Source organism: Alligator mississippiensis, chromosome 6 (genome assembly GCF_030867095.1).
Source record: "Alligator mississippiensis isolate rAllMis1 chromosome 6, rAllMis1, whole genome shotgun sequence".
In the NCBI taxonomy this organism is placed as follows: Eukaryota; Metazoa; Chordata; order Crocodylia; family Alligatoridae; genus Alligator; species Alligator mississippiensis.
The window spans coordinates 17,391,506-17,406,945 of record NC_081829.1 but is presented as its reverse complement, the minus strand read 5'-3'; the positions used below and the strand labels follow the sequence as shown (position 1 = coordinate 17,406,945).

Genomic DNA, 15,440 nt, shown 5'->3' with positions numbered 1-15,440 from the left:
AAAAAATATATAATAGAAAAGTTGATAAAAAAACAATTATTTACGTTGGGCTTTTGGCTTGCTGATTTAAATCAGTTATTTATATCAACTTAATTTAAATCAATCTGCCCTGATTAGCAGACATGTTCCTTACCCTGAATCACATGCACACAGGAAGAAGCCAGCTTAAAAACATCATTGGAAGCTTTAAGTGCAGGTTAGGTGAACGTTTAGCTGGGATGGTTTGGATAGGGATGGTCCTGTGTTGAGCAGGGGCTTGGGCTTGGACTAGATGACCTCTCTGATATATTTTCTAGCCATGTTTTTCTAAGATTTTATACCAAAGCTATGTTGAAAGAGGCCTGCATCTATGTAGGCTAGTATTCATATTTTTCTTTCTCCTAAATCATCATAGTGCCAAACTCCTACCTCCTGTGTATCCACTTTTATTCCAAGTTTTTTCAGCATTTCTGGCTTCCAGGTCTTCCCCTCCCACTGAATCTGAAATACGGGGGCTCTTTTTTTTCATCACAGTACACTGGGATGTGACTTTCCTTTACAGATAAAGTTTGCTGCTCAGTTTTCTGAGCTCTGGATCATTTCCCAGTCCTATCTGGTGTTCTCCCATCAGGCCAGGCTTTATGAAAGGGACCGCCACCTTAATACTGAGAGTCCTACCAGTGCAGTATCAAATCCCTTTAATAGACTTTATGTTGGGCACCAAAAAATTATTTGCCTGTTTTTAAGAAGTTTAAAAAGATATTAATGCCTCAGCCTGGGGTGAATTCCTGGACTTTTGACCCATTTAGAAATTTTTTGGCCTTTTGGCATGGCTTTTCTTCCTTCCCTAACAAATGTGTTGTTATTTGCCTGAATAAGTCCAGAAGTGGCCTCTTAAAGAGAGACTCAAGTAGATTTGGCTTCAGGATCAACTAGGGAAGAAAGGAGGTTAACAAAAGCATTGTGAGTAGAAAAGGTCAGCCATGAAGTTAAGGAGAGAATGATTCATTAGATGCACTGTTTGGCATGCCCCATGTGATGTTGCTCTGATAATTGCTTATATAAAAATGGTGCCTGCTCACAGCAGATCTGCTACCTATGTGCATTCAGAATTTGGCAGGTTGCTTGTCCTGCCTGTTAGCCCCTGTTAGCTCTGCAGAGTCAGCACAGGTGAGAGAAAGCAGGAGCTCGATGCTGTTCTTCCTGTGTATTAATCAGTCAGATGGTTTGAGGTTCTGATCCATTTTCACCTCCTGTCACTGGGAGCACAATCTTATTGTGCTGGGTGTCACTGGGGATGCAATTCAGTAGGGCTGTGCAAAGCTTTGGTAGCTGATTAAATTCAGAGGAGATTTTGCCTGATTTGGGCATCGAATCTCCAAATCCAAATGGAATCAGGAGACCACTTAAAAGCTCTGAATCTATTCGAAGCATCCAAATCAATTCAGAAAAGCTTTGGAAAAGATTTGGCTGCTTCGGAGATTTGGCCATAGACTAAACAGGCAGCTGACACAGCTGCCTCTAGCTGGTAAGTCTGTTGAGGTTGGGTTTGGGGCTGGGGCTAGGACAAGGACAAGCTGCCCAGTCGGGGCGGGGTGGCGCATTACTTGGGGAGGGGAATGGAGGGGTGTGGGACATGGGTGTGGCAGTGCTGGGATCAGGGGCTATGCCCTGCTGCCGCCCAGATCAAACTGCACCTGTGTTGCACCCCCCCCCCCCATGCTGGATGGGTCAAGTGGGGGCTGGGGCTGGCCAGAGCAGCTGTTGTGGCTTCTCCCATGACTCCTCCCACCAGGGCAGAGACAGGCACAGCCAGAGGAGCCATGGGAGCAGTCCCCATAGCTGCCCTGCCTGGCCCCAGCCTCCCAGCACTTAAAAAAAATCCTGGCAGCAGTGAAAAAGCTCTGTACTCACTAGCTATAGCAGGGGCTGTGGGGGCTCTGGGACCACATGGCAGAGCCCCCCCTGCAAAGCCCCTGCTCCCTAATCTCCCTCCCCAACTCCCCTGATGCCCCCTGCCCGGCCCCAGTAACAAAACAAACAAAAAAAAGCGCCCTGCACTCACCAGCTCTGACAGTGGGGATCAGGGTCTCTGAGGGCTCGTGGCAGAGCCCCCCTGTGCAGTGGGGGGCAGCAGGGATCGCCCCCACTCCCCCCACCTGGCACCTGTACGGCAGCTGTTGCATTGAGCAGGTGTAGCGTGCTGTCTGGGAGCTGGGGCAGCTCCAGCAGTTGGCTGGGGCCTGGCATTGCTCAGCCCCAGCTTTGCTGAGCTACGCTGTACCCGCGCCATGGGGCAGCTGCTGTGTGGGTACCAAGTGTGGGGGGTGGGGAGGGGCAATCCCTGCTGCCCGTCACTGCCCTATGCTGCATGGGGAGGCTCTGCCACAAGGCCTCAGAGGCCCTGATCCCTGCTGCTGCAGCTGGTGAGTACAGGGCTTTTTTTTTTTTTAAAGTGCTGAGAGGTTGGGGCTGGGTGGGAGATGGAGCTGGGCAGGGCAGGCATGGGGGCTTCTCCTGTGGCTCCCCCACCCAGGGAGAGGCAGGCACAGCCAGTGAAGCCATGGGAGAACCTGCAGCCACTCAGCTGTAGCTGCCTCTCCCTGGCTGATCTGAATCTCTGAATCGGCGCCGAATCTCCCATTCAGATTTGGCCAAATTGAATGAGGACAGTGATTTGAATCACTAAAGCTAATCATTGTCCTCTGAATTGGCCGAATCCAAATTGAATACTTTCATGTTTGCATAGGCCTACAATTCAGCCTGCTCATCCTTTATAACTGGGCCCTGAGTACATGAGGAAGAAAGACTCTGATTTGACTCGCAGGGTATGTTAGCATAATGCAGAGACACCCCAGCTAAGAAGCAGGAGGCAGCACTGCCCTAACACAGTTATGCCACTTTCCAGCTCCCAAGTTAGCTCATTTAAGGCTGACTTGGCTATCTCTGCTTGGCATTGCATTTTGCAGGGCTGACTGTTTTCTTTGCAAGCCAAGTGCATTTGTTCTGGCATCAGTTAATATGGAACCTTGAAGCACCATACCACACCTTTCATCATAGTCGCTTTCTAACCCAGAACAACATTTTAAACCATCCTTCTAGCAGTTATGAGCCCACCTGTACTCTGTGATGTGCGGTTGGGAATCTAGGGAGTAACACTGCTGAGAAACTCAGGGATACAGATCAGTTTAGGTTCAGCATTAAATTGGTGGCCACTTCTATTCCAGCTGGGGTGTTGAGTGTTGGAAACAGAAAATGTGGCCCTGAGTTAGCAACAAAAATGCTCATAAAGTAGAACTGCCCAATTTCTGTTTTAATAATAAAAAGGTATTGCTAGCCACACAGAGGGAGGGTTGGAGTCATGCTGGGTATAAAATAGTTGGTTGAATTACTGGAGATGAGTGTGGCTTATTCTTGAACATGAACCTTTTCTGTTGTAGTATTTCATTATTGTTATCGCTACCAGTCTCTCACCCGGTGCTTTTTATTTCCAGATTTCCAAGCTATTTTCAAAGCGGGTTGGCATTATTAGCACTTATAGCTGCCAGTGGCACAGGCAGGATTAGAACCCGGGTCTCTTGAGACAGGCCAGTGCTCTGTGTACTAGACATGATTGTGTGCACCTTCACTCTCACTTCCACCCTCACCTCCAGCTACTGACTATTTTCCTTCAGCTATAGGCAGGTGCCTTTCCAGTGACAATGCCAACAGGTCCATTTGCACTGTCATCCCTTCTCTGCATCTATGTCAGTACCTCGGTGCCTATTCAGACGTGGGTCTCTCTCTTCTTCCTTTGCAGGTGGCCTGGGGGAGCAGACTTTCGTGCCAAGCCAGAACAACACTTCAACCAATCGTAGTAGCAAAACAGTTAAAAAGGGTAATGTGGTACCCCACCCAGACCTTTGGGTATCTTTTATTTACTTTTTTATCCACTGTGAAATAATGTTTTGTCACGTGTACTTGTGTGTGCATATGCATCTGTGATCAACTGATCTCATTCCTGGTGCATGGGCTTGTTGGTGGAGTGTCACCAGGGGACAGGGAAGGTCTCGTGTATTTAAATGGGATGACATTGTAGAGCAGTATCAGAACCCCTTAGAGCAGAAGATGTTCAAGGTGGTTTTGTAGTGCTCATGAAGCTCCAGTTAAGCCCATTATGGTCATGCACCATGTTGGGAGGCAAGAATAGGATCTCTGCCCCTTTCAAGGGCTAGGTCAGTGGCTGCTTCCTTTCACCTGTCTGCATCAGAATTAAACTACTGAAGAACTCAGAAAGAGGGACCCTGCCCTGCTACTGTCATCCCTGATCTTTGAGTTAATATGAGACTTTGTACTCCAGGGTTATTAAAATATCTGTTACTTGCTTTGCTTTTTACAGAGGATTTGCAATCTTCCTATGTGGCAGTGAATTATAGGGATAACTATTCCCAATTTACCAATGGAGAAACTAAGGGAGAGAGCCCAAGGCTGCATAGTGAGTGAACGGTGAAGCTGGCACTAGACTCCAGGAGCAGCTTCTAGCCCTATGCTCAGTCCTATGGACCCAGTCACGTCAGAACATCTCCTTCTGGACTACTCAGCATCCCACTAACTACCACAAGGCAGGGATTACCAAGTGGGACCCTACCTTGCAGAAGCCTGTGTCAATGGCACTCTTGTTACTTGCTTCCTATGGGGCAGGGGCTGGGGCAGATACTTGTGTGTTTAAAGCAGAGCTCAGCCTTTCTGATGGGCTGCCCCAGTCAAACCACAAGGCAGGGATGTACGTGGAGTTTCTGAAATCCATTTTATGGGACATGATGAGCTGTGTTCAGCAAGCAAGGAACCTCCTTGTCACCTCTACAATGCTGTCACTTCTGGGGTGGGTTGTGGCAGCAGGGCGCAGTGTTACAACACATATGTTTAAGGCCAGGAAGAAGAGGAGAAAGCTCAGTGAAGAGTGCAGGAGAGGTATAACCTTGCAAACCAGGGTTTATCTGGTCCTTTAGGGCTAGCACATGGATGAGAGGAAGAAAAGTATCTTTGATATAGGATGCAAGGGGCAAGAATTCTTGTGGGTGATATCTTTTATTGGACCAATTGTACAATTGGTATGGATATAGGCAAGCTTTCAAGTATCACAGTACCCTTCCTCCAGCCCTTATGGCAACAACATCACTTCAACATTACCTAAAGATAGAATAAAATTTAGGAGGACCTCTTTCTGTCTTCATTTTCATGGCATGCACTGGGTCAAGGAAAAATCTCCTGCATGCACAACTAGATGGAGACCAAATGCTTGTAACTGGAACCTGTGCAGCCCAACCTGTACTTTCAGGGCACGTACCACAGCCCAGTTCTCTGCTGGATTGTAGTGTTAGATACTAGGCCTGTGTGAAGTGGCTAGTATTTGCTTCGTATTTGGTTGATTTGGGGGACAGTGATTCAATTTGGTGATTCAGATCACTGTCCCGAGTCGGATTAGCCAAATCTGATTTGGAGATTCGGCTGCTGCTGAATCACCGAATCAGCCAGGCCCATCCCCCACCCGCTCTCCCAGCTTGGCAATGGCTGCCCCATCCAGCCTAGATCCCAGTGCTTTGAAAAAAAAGCCCTGACTCAGCAGGTGCTGCTGGGGGGGGGATCCCTGCGGCCTCACACTGCATAGGGGTCTCTCCACGAACCCCCCAACAACTCCCCACCACTGTCCCAGCCCCCGCATGGCTGCCCTGCCTGCCCCAGTTCTGGCCCTTTAAGGGAAAAAAAACCCAACCCTAAACCCCAGACTCCCCGGTTCCTGCCCAGCGGGGGGCGATCCCCGCTGCCCTGTGCCACGTAGGGGGCTCTTCCACGAGCCCCACAAAGGCCTGAGGCCGCTGTAGGAGCTGGTGAGTCTCTGGGGGGTTGTTTTTTTGTTGTTGTTTTCTTAAAGGGCCAGAGCTGGGGTGTCTGGGGCAGTCATGGGGGGCGGAGGGTTGGGGGGCTCATGCAGAGCTCCCCGTGGAGCATGGGGCAGTAGGGGGCTGCGAGGATCACCCCCCTCCCCTCCTGGCAGCACCTGGTGAGTAGGGGTTTTTTTTTTTAAGCACCAGGAGCTGGGGCAGGCAGGGCAGCCATGTGGGGGCTGGGGGAGCGAGCGGGGGTTGGGGGCGTTCAGGGGGAGCAGGTAGAGGGTGGGGTCTGTCAGGGGTCCCCCCATTGTCCCCTCCCCCCTCCCCTGCTCCTACTTACCAGCTCCCAAGTCTGGCTCTGGCTCCGTGCTGCAGCGGGCAGGGACTTTTCCAAAGATTCGGAGCGCTTCAAATTGATTTGGACCTTTTTATTGGTCCCCTGATTCGATTTGGGTTGGGAGATTCGGCCACCGAATTGGGCTGAACCTCCTCCAAATCAAATTGGCACCTGAAGCTTTGCACAGCCCTATTAGATACCTCTTAAGGAAGGAGCCTTCCACTGGAGGCTTCCTCAGATGCAACTGGACAGGGGCAGAATTTCCCTGCTGTCAGCTGTGAATGACCCAGGATCTGCTGAGAGGCACTTGAGCTGATAGATATAGTGGGAAGGGGCCTCTCTGTGCAGAGAGAGCAGAAGCATAACAGTTCAGGTATGTGCCCAGGGCAGCCATGCAGAGCCCAGGGTGGCATTGGCTTCTACCATGATGATTGCAGCAGCATGATCAGACATCACTGTAACAATGGCTACTTTTGCACTCCTCTTTCCTCCCACAAAGTGGTCCCCAGGGTACATTTCTGGTCATCTGCCTTCCCTGCCCCACCTCAATTATACTACTGAGAGAGCACTTTTGAGGCATACAGAACTGGAAGTGCCTTCCCCTCCCAGGTATCACAGGAGCACAGCTATGTAATTGCTTTTGTGGAGCTTCTGATATGTCACTTGCTGAAGACTGGAGCTGGAGAAAAACATAAAAGGGCCAGTAGCTTGGTTTCAGTAGTGATGTGTGTCCATATGCATCTTCACTGAGTCCTACAGTAACCCCAAGGACCATCTGAGGTTGTGGCTCGGGGGAGGTGTCTGGAAGGCCTTCTCTTGAACCTGTCTCCTCCTCATGTCATTGCTCCTCTTAGGTTGCACCCTTTTCAGCTTCTCACCTTCATGCCAACTGATGCTGTGGGAGTGGGCTAAGACCCTACCTCTCTCCTCTTTGGGTTCCTAAGGCTGCTGTCAGCACTGCAGTCCTCCAGTCCTTGTATCTCAGGAGCTGGAAGGGAGTTAGGATTGCAGGGGGGGCTGGGGGTTACCTACAATCAAGCCCATAGCATAGTAGTGAACAATTAGACAGGAGGGCGAAGGTGGTTACTCCTTCATTGCTTGAAGCACCAAACAATATTCACTGTAAGAGACAAGGCATCTGCTTGAGAGACCACAGGCCTGCTCTGCTCTGGGCAGCTTCTGTCCTTTTACGTGCCTGATGCCCTGACTTCTCTCTGCAGCTGCATGAGAGTGGCTTAGACAAATTAACCGGAACAAGGAGGTGAATTCCAGGCATTGTACTAACACTCAACCTGAAGCTTAAAGAAGGGCATTTTACAAGGAAGGATGGGATCTGAAGAAGCAGGGGGAAGTTTATGCTCATCCTTCCATCCCTGAAGGCTGCCTTCATTTCCTTCTCATTGTGCAACTCTCCTCAGCCATGACAGTCATGATTTCCATACTCATGTCTCCTTAGCAAGATGAATGGGAGAGGGGCTCAGTTAGCAGCCTTACCTAAGCTGGGTGGGTGAGGGAAAGGCAAGCACAGTGCAGCTTGGTTTTGAGTTGTTATTTTATCTTACTTCCTTTTTTTTTTCTTGTTTTCATAATAATAAGGCTTTAAAAAAATCTGCATGGGTAAATGATGCAGGGAGTGAGTCTCTGCTTTGCATTTCCATAATAATAATAATACTGGAAAATAGAGCCTAGGCACCTTGCTCTGGAGCCTCAGAAGGGTGCTTCAACACCAGTTAGCTAGCAGCAGGTCTGGATCACTCCTGGCTCTATTCTGTGAGCAGAAGGGGTCTCATCTGGTGCCTCTAGACTTGAGGAAGGTTGCCACCAGGACATCATCCTCTTCTGTTCTTGACCCTCTGCATGCCCCTCTATAGGTATGCAATGGGGATCAAGGTTTTTTTGGAAAGGATGGGGTTAAAGGAGTGAAAAGAGCTACTAACAAGTTCCCCTTTGACTCTCCTCTCCCTCACCATCCCTCCTGAGTTTTGTAATAGATCTACAAAGATTGGTATATGCTGCAGCAGTGCCTCACTGACAGCTCTGGAGGGCAAAGACATCAAACTTTGGGGAAGAGTATCCACACTCGAGGATAGGCTGGTAATCCAGGCTGACCTTGATAGACTTGCAAGGTGGGTGGATGAAAACCTGATAGCATTCAGTATGGAGAAATGCAAGGTGCTTCACCTTGTGGGGGTGGGGGGGAAACTCTGCATCACACTTATAGACTCGGCAATGCTATACTTGCTAGCACAATGACCAAAAGAGACTTGGGGTCATGACTGACCACAAGATGAACGTGAGCCACCAATGCGATACCACAGCTGGCAAAGCAAACAAAACTCTGGGTTATATCTACTGATGTATCTTGAGCAAGACCCAGGATGTCATCCTCCCGCTGTACTCAGCCTTGGTGAGGCCACAGCTGGACTACTGCGTCCAATTCTGGGCTCTACAATTCAGGGAGGATGTGGAGAAGTCTGAAAGAGTTCAGAGGAGAGCCACGCACATGATCAGCGGGCAAGAAAACAGGCCTTATGAAGAGAGGCTGCAAGTTATGGGACTCTTCAGCTTGGAGAAGTGCAGGCTCAGGGGTGATTTGGTGGCAGCCTATAAGTACATCAGGGGTGTGCATCAGGATCTGGGGGTATGCCTGTTCACCAGAGCATGCCAAGGGATGACCAGGTCCAATGGTCACAAAATCCTGGAAGACTGTTTTAGGCTGGACATAAGGAAAAACTTATTTAGTGTCTGAGCCCCCAAGGCCTGGAACAAACTCCCCCCCAGAGGTGGTGCAAGCACCTACTCTGGATACTTTTAAGAAACATTTGGATACTTACGTTGCTGGGATCCTTTGACCCTAGTTGACTTCCTGTCCTTGGGCAGGGGGCTAGACCTGATGATCTTAGGAGGTCCCTTCCAGCCCTAATGTCTATGAAGTCTTTGTATGCCTAGGACAAGTACTGTAGTGGCAGCAGCAGGGCAGGTTTCTCAAGTATCATCTCCCACCCCTGCAAGTGTGCTCATCCTTGATCTGTAGCAGCCATCTCTTGCAGGGGAGGTGGCAGAATGGAGGTCTTTGTGGCCCATTGATGCAACCCTCGCCTGCAATCATGACATTGCATGTCAGGCTACCTGTTTGCTTGAGTCACAATGGTAACTTGGCTTTGTAATGTGAACATGGGGCCACTAATTATTGGAAATCCCCATAGGCCAAAGAGCCTGTATAAAAAGGTCCTTTAAAAGGAGAAGTTTAAAATAAGATTGACATAAAAGAGACAGACAGTGATGATACCAGAAATAGGAAATGTTTGGGTGCATTTAAAGTGTTGGTGATGGGAGAAATTCTTCAGCTTGGTCAAGTATAATGGCAGGCTTGTGTTCCAGTTTAAGATATGCATGCACCTCATGCAGACATACTCCACCTAAAGGAATAGTGATGGCATCATGGAGCTAAGTAAAATCCATTTGAGAAGATGGGTAAAGACTTGGGCAGTGAGTCTGCACTGAACTCTGTGCTGCTGTGTCTGGACCTCAGCTGATCCCAAGCTAGGTAGTTTAAAAAAGAAGTTCAAGTATGTCTAGACAAGCCATAAATGGTTTCATGGCAATAAGGATATGCCTTGACTTTAGTTCCTTAAAGTTGAAACATGATGAGAGCTGCCCAGACTTATTGCATAGATGGAAATTAACACTGTTGCCAACTTAACAGGAAAGGAGACAAAGTCTGTTTTTAATTTTTGGTTGTTTTTTTGTTTGTTTCTTTTTTTTGTTTTTTTGGGGGTTTGTTTTTTACAAATCTAAGAGATTTAACCTGCAGATTGGCGATTGATGGCAAGGTTTGAATGTCTCTTGTTTTCCCACTTAGAAAATTTTATCCACCAGCAGAAATTGCCCACATTGCAGGTATTCCTGACAGCCTGAAAAATAACATTTCAAAACAGCTGCTTAGACACAATATGCTTTGAACTTTGATGTAGGTAAGTTCTCTGTCACCACGAGTGAGCAAACACTTCTGGTGAGATGAAATAGGTGTAGGTTTTCTTGATACTGGAAAAATGTAGGTTTGTACCGCAGGGTGTGTTGACATCAAGATTAGTCTGTTTGAAGCAACGCAGGGTGGCTGCATTCTCAGTGGAATGAACTAGGAGGTGAAAGGACCAGGATTAGAGTAATGAGTTTACATGATGGGTCCTGGAGTTGCAATTGCCCCGGAAGTTGTAGGAATTGTAACTCTTGACCACTGCTGCACTTTGACTGCCATAAATAAACACTGCAGTGTGATGAAATAGTATCTGCTTTTATCAGAAATGATGCCATTACAATTCATGCAAGAGCCTAAGTAGTAATTTAGGACCTAGATTCAAATGTTCCCATCTGCAAGGTCACTTGTAACTTGTAACAGCTTCCCTTCACACACCTGGCCCTTTCTGCTTTTTGTTCTGAGGACAGGGAGGGTTAGTCTGTACAAAATGCCAATGGTGAACTCCTGAAGAGACCAAAGATAGGCCTGAATGTGACTTCTGGCTCAGATTAATTTGTTGACTTGTTTGGTTGTGCTTCCAGTGATGCTGGGTGTTGCCTTTGGGCTGCAAGTGGAACCGGGAAGGTTTAAACAGTGTTGCCACTCTGTCTTGCAGATGGCAGGCAGAACACCACCCTCGCAAGGAGACCAAAGAGGAGGGAGCAGAAAGACCAGCCTCACGTGGATGTGCACTCCTCTCCCAGAGTACGCAGGGCAACCACATCCAGGGCAGAGAGAATCTGGCCAGGAGGGGTCATCCCTTACATCATTGGAGGAAATTTCACTGGTCAGTTGCAAAGCCATTGCTCATCTCTGTCAGTTGTAGAGAGCTTCTTACAAGGAGCATGCCATCCCTCTACTGGCTTGAGAGCCTTTGGGAAAGGACTTCTCTGGGTTGCCTGCATGGTGAAGTGCCTCACCAAAGAGCCGTGTGCTGCAGAAACCTAACCCTGAAGTTCAGGGAGACATTACCCTGTGTCCAAGCAGCCTCTGCTCCTTGCCTACAACTCTTGTTGTATTGTAGGTCAGTTCCTGGGACCTGAGCTTGCTCTTTTGCTGGGGGCTTGTTTATACAAGGTAGGAGTGCTACAGAGGCAGCAGAGGAGGTGGCCAGTTCCTCCTCTTCCCCCCTCCCAGCCCCCAAAATGCAACCTGAGGTACATCAGTACCTGGAAATTATATAACAACATAGCTCTTCCTGCCTCCTGGGGGCCAAGGGAAATCCCAGCCTCTGCTCATTACCCACACTTGGCCCTGTCTCGTATTCTAATGCCGGTGCTCAGAGACTTTACCCCTTCCTGTGGGAGACCATGCCAGGCCGATCTCTTGTGTGTTGGCAGTATTGCTGCTAATATGCAGATGAATTTCATCCTGAAACTTCTCCTCGTCCTCCCTGAGGCTTCCCTTAACACTCCTGCTCGGGGTACCTGTTCTTGACCAAGCTGTGGTGTTGCACTACTGCACTGCAGCAAGGATACAGTAGAGGGAGCTGCGGAGGCACCATCCCAGCAGGAAATCCAGGAAAGAAGCATTGTGGCAGCAGCCCCTGAGGAAGCTCAGTCTATCTCCCCCTCACCTCCCTGCCCAAGCTGGTGCTGCCTGCACCGTCACTGAGGCAGAATCATCTCCCTCCTCCTGTGGAGAGGCTGCTGCCTTTGCAGGTACTCACCCAGTGCAAGTCTTGTGTACCAGGCTGCAGTTTGTGCTTTGGTCCTTGCATAAGGCACCTTCTGTATTGCGTGGGGCCAGGCGTGGTCTGTACTTATTTCCATATCCTTGTAGGGCTAAGCCAGTTACCACAGCACAGCTAACACAGGCACATCCCTGCCCTCTCTTTGCTCACTGTGACTTGTTTGCCCATATCTTCCAGACGTACCTTCATAATCTGTCCCAAGAAATCTCTCCTGTCCGACTCCTTTATTCTGTTTTCTGTTTTACATGAAAAACAATTTTGGCAACAAATTTGTTTTATTCTCTTGGATCCAGGGGAACTTTTGCATAAGCCAGGCCTGAAATTCCCTAGTGTAACATCTTTTGCTCTCATGCACCATGCTATACAGTGCCTCACAAACAATGCTACAGAATGGATGCACAGAAACAAGGTGCCAGGTAGCTCTGGTTGTTTGCTTTCTGCCCCTTAATGGCTGAAGAAGGAAATATTTACTTGACCAATTAACACTGTACATCACACTTGTACTAGTGCTTACCCACATCTAGTAGTTAATACAAAAATCATCACGTATAAGAAAAAAGAAGCCCAGGTTTATGCTGTACCAAGCTCTAATGGCTGTAACCCTCAATGGTATTTAGGCTCCTAACTACCTTTGAGAACTGGAGTCTTGTGCTGCTCCATGTCAGGCGCTAAATGTTTGCTCTTCTGTGTTGCTTTTCCAGGCAGTCAGCGAGCTATATTCAAGCAGGCTATGAGGCACTGGGAGAAGCATACGTGTGTGACATTTGTGGAGAGGACGGACGAAGAAAGCTTCATCGTGTTCACATACAGAACATGTGGGTAAGCAATGTGTAGAAGCACACCTAGCAGCTTCCATGCACAGGTCTTATTAGTGTCTTGTAGAGGTTGAATACCATACCCACATCATGGGATGTTTTGCCAATTGACTGCAGATCCTCCTTTCCTGAATAATCATCACTGTAATGGATTTTGGGAGTTGTATTTGATTTTAAAAGTACTGAATTTCAGTAGCAACTGCAATCAGAGCCCTGATGTGCCAAGGGCTGTGCAGACTTATTGGAAGGTTCTTGAGGCAGATACTGTCTTATTACTTGAGTGCAGACAAAGGATGTAGTGCCTCTAATTTACAGAAAGCCAACTGAGGCATAGAGGGGTTAAGGCTTGAATCCTGTCACAGCTCTGTGGAGGTGAATCCCGGGGGACGTGACCCAGATCACACAGGAAGTCGGTTGTAGAACTAACTGGGAATAGAGCTGGGACCTCATAACCAGTGCCTCCAATACCATGTTACAGCCCCTCAACGATGCATTAAAAACTTTTGTTTCATTTTCCTTATTTGCATTGTTTCCTTTCTGCGCTCTGTTCTGACAATGGGAGCTAATGTGAGCCCAGGTCTCAGTTTATAGTTAATTTCTAACTATTTCCACACTCTGGCTCTTAACTGTAGCCTATGGTTTTGTTTGGTTAAATGCCACAGAGAAGGTCTCTGTCCCCTACCATCCCCCCCCAATAATGTTTGTGTTTTTATTAAGATATTAATTTATGATAATTTTAAGTGTTTATTAAAAAAAATAGTTTTGACGGAAAAAAGCCAGAGCCCCAAATCTTAGTGGTGTCTTCTGAACCCTCTTAATCAGTTTTGTTTCTTGTATTCTGTTTTGTAAGGATATTGTTAGCTCTGTGTAGCCGCTTATTCTCTAGGGGATGGACTGAAGCTTCCAGTTTATAAGAGTCTGCAGCATGTGTGAGTGAATGACTGTGTGTGTTAGCAGCTGTTTCTTTTTGTTTTTTGGCTCTAAAAGTATTGCATCATGGAACAGATGTGTCATAAAAGTATTTTGGAAAGGTAGGGAGATGAATGGTTGGGTTCTGGCTTCATTGAAGTCAGAGGTGTGCTTGCTGCACATATTAATGTCCCTGAGCTCACTTCAGTCTAGGTAGAACTTGAGGACAGATGGCATGGGCTTGAGAAATCTACCCAGCACCCTGGGTATTTAGGATCTGAAGCCCATGCCAGTGTATGTATATTGAAACCTGAGCTTGTCAGATGAAAACTGACTTGTGTTTGTCTGTGCTCTTCAAGCCCACCTCCCATGTACAGTACAGACCTCCATTTTAGTGGGTGAGAGCTTCATGCATAATGTCCTCTCTTAAATGGGATGTCAGACCTGCTCAAGGTTGGAAGTTAGAGAAATACATGTGTGCTTAAGAGCAACAGCAAAGGGATGGCTCATTAGCTCTTTGCTGCAATGTCTGGTTTTGGATCCCTAGGTGCTGAGTTCTGCTCCCCAGTGCCACTTACTGCAGTAGGCAACAGAACTCTGTAGGTAAGTGGCTGAAGAATGTTACACATCTGGAGGAAGTGAAATGTGGCGCCTGATTTACAAGGGCACTGAGATCCCTAAAGATGCAGACTAGAGCCTAGTCAAAAGTAAGAGGTCTCCCAGAGCTAAACAGTACATTGGGCTAGCATAGTAAGGCAGACCCATTTCTGTGGCCAACAACACTCAAGGAAGCAATCGTGTCTCAATGTCTTTGGCTCCCTGCCTTAGGGCATCTATACACGTGTTCTGGGGTAGAGGTGGGGAAGGGGCGCTTTAATTAGAGCGGTGCACCTCATGTATCAGTATCCCCAAACTTCTTGTGTATCAGTATCCCTGCACTTCAAAATGGTGGTGGGTGTGCTTTATCTAAAGCTCGTTTGATGAGCTTTAGGTAAAACTCCCTTCCCGCCATTTTGAAACTTGGGGATGCTGATACACAAGACATGGAGGCTGGTTGGAGCATGGTTATTGCCACAGTAATAATAATAGTATTATATAATAGTATAATTATAGCACGTCAGAGCAGACTTCGCACTCATGTAGAGGCAACCTGAATGAGCAGTATTTGGTGTACTCTTCAATGCAAATCTGGAGAAGGGATTAAAGTCATGCCACTGGAGCCATAGAAATTTTGATTCATAATTCTTACTGGAGTTAAGCACCCAACTCACTTTGGCATTTCTATAAATGCCACACAGCTCCTGTCTGCACCTTTAGACACCTAGATACTTTTGGAAATTTGATTCATGGTTAAAAATAGACCGCTGGTCAACTTGGAAACCTGTCACGATTATGCAGTTTTTCATCTCTACTCATTTCCTGCCTCTACTCCATTCGAGTACTCTCAGCATAATGTGGTACAGTCTCTTGAAAGGGCAGTCTGCCTTCCTAAATGCTCTCATTGCTCTAATGAATGTTGGTTGACCTGTACACAGAGCAGAGGTGAGTCTGGACCAGGACACATTTCTCAGTGTCCCAAATCTAGATGGATTCCAGCTTCCTTATCTGCCTTATCGTGAGCTTAAATCTGATGAGGATCTGAACACCTCAAAAGCTAGAAGAGTCTGGATTTGATGTAAATTACATAGGATCCCAAGCAGACATGCATGCAACTTATCCCAGTGACAGACTATAAGCTATTATTATAGTGCCTTACTATTAGGTGCCAGAAAGCAAATAGTAGCTTGAGTAAATAGCTAACCCTGTAATGTCAGGCAAA

General features: G+C 47.6%; 1 protein-coding gene across 3 annotated transcripts in view; it reads left to right on the top strand.

Moving 5' to 3' along the window:
- TLL2 (tolloid like 2) overlaps window positions 1-15,440 on the top strand; it is a 207,481-nt gene that overhangs the window by 116,905 nt on the left and 75,136 nt on the right. Inside the window, exons 3-5 of one of the 3 annotated variants that reach the window (XM_014605001.3) lie at window positions 3,779-3,856; window positions 10,821-10,991; window positions 12,599-12,716. In XM_014605001.3, coding sequence (XP_014460487.2) covers window positions 3,779-3,856; window positions 10,821-10,991; window positions 12,599-12,716 — 367 coding nt within the window. Of the gene's footprint in view, window positions 1-3,778; window positions 3,886-10,820; window positions 10,992-12,598; window positions 12,717-15,440 lie in introns of all 3 variants that reach the window. The other 2 variants (XM_059729667.1, XM_059729666.1) reach the window with 2 other exon arrangements.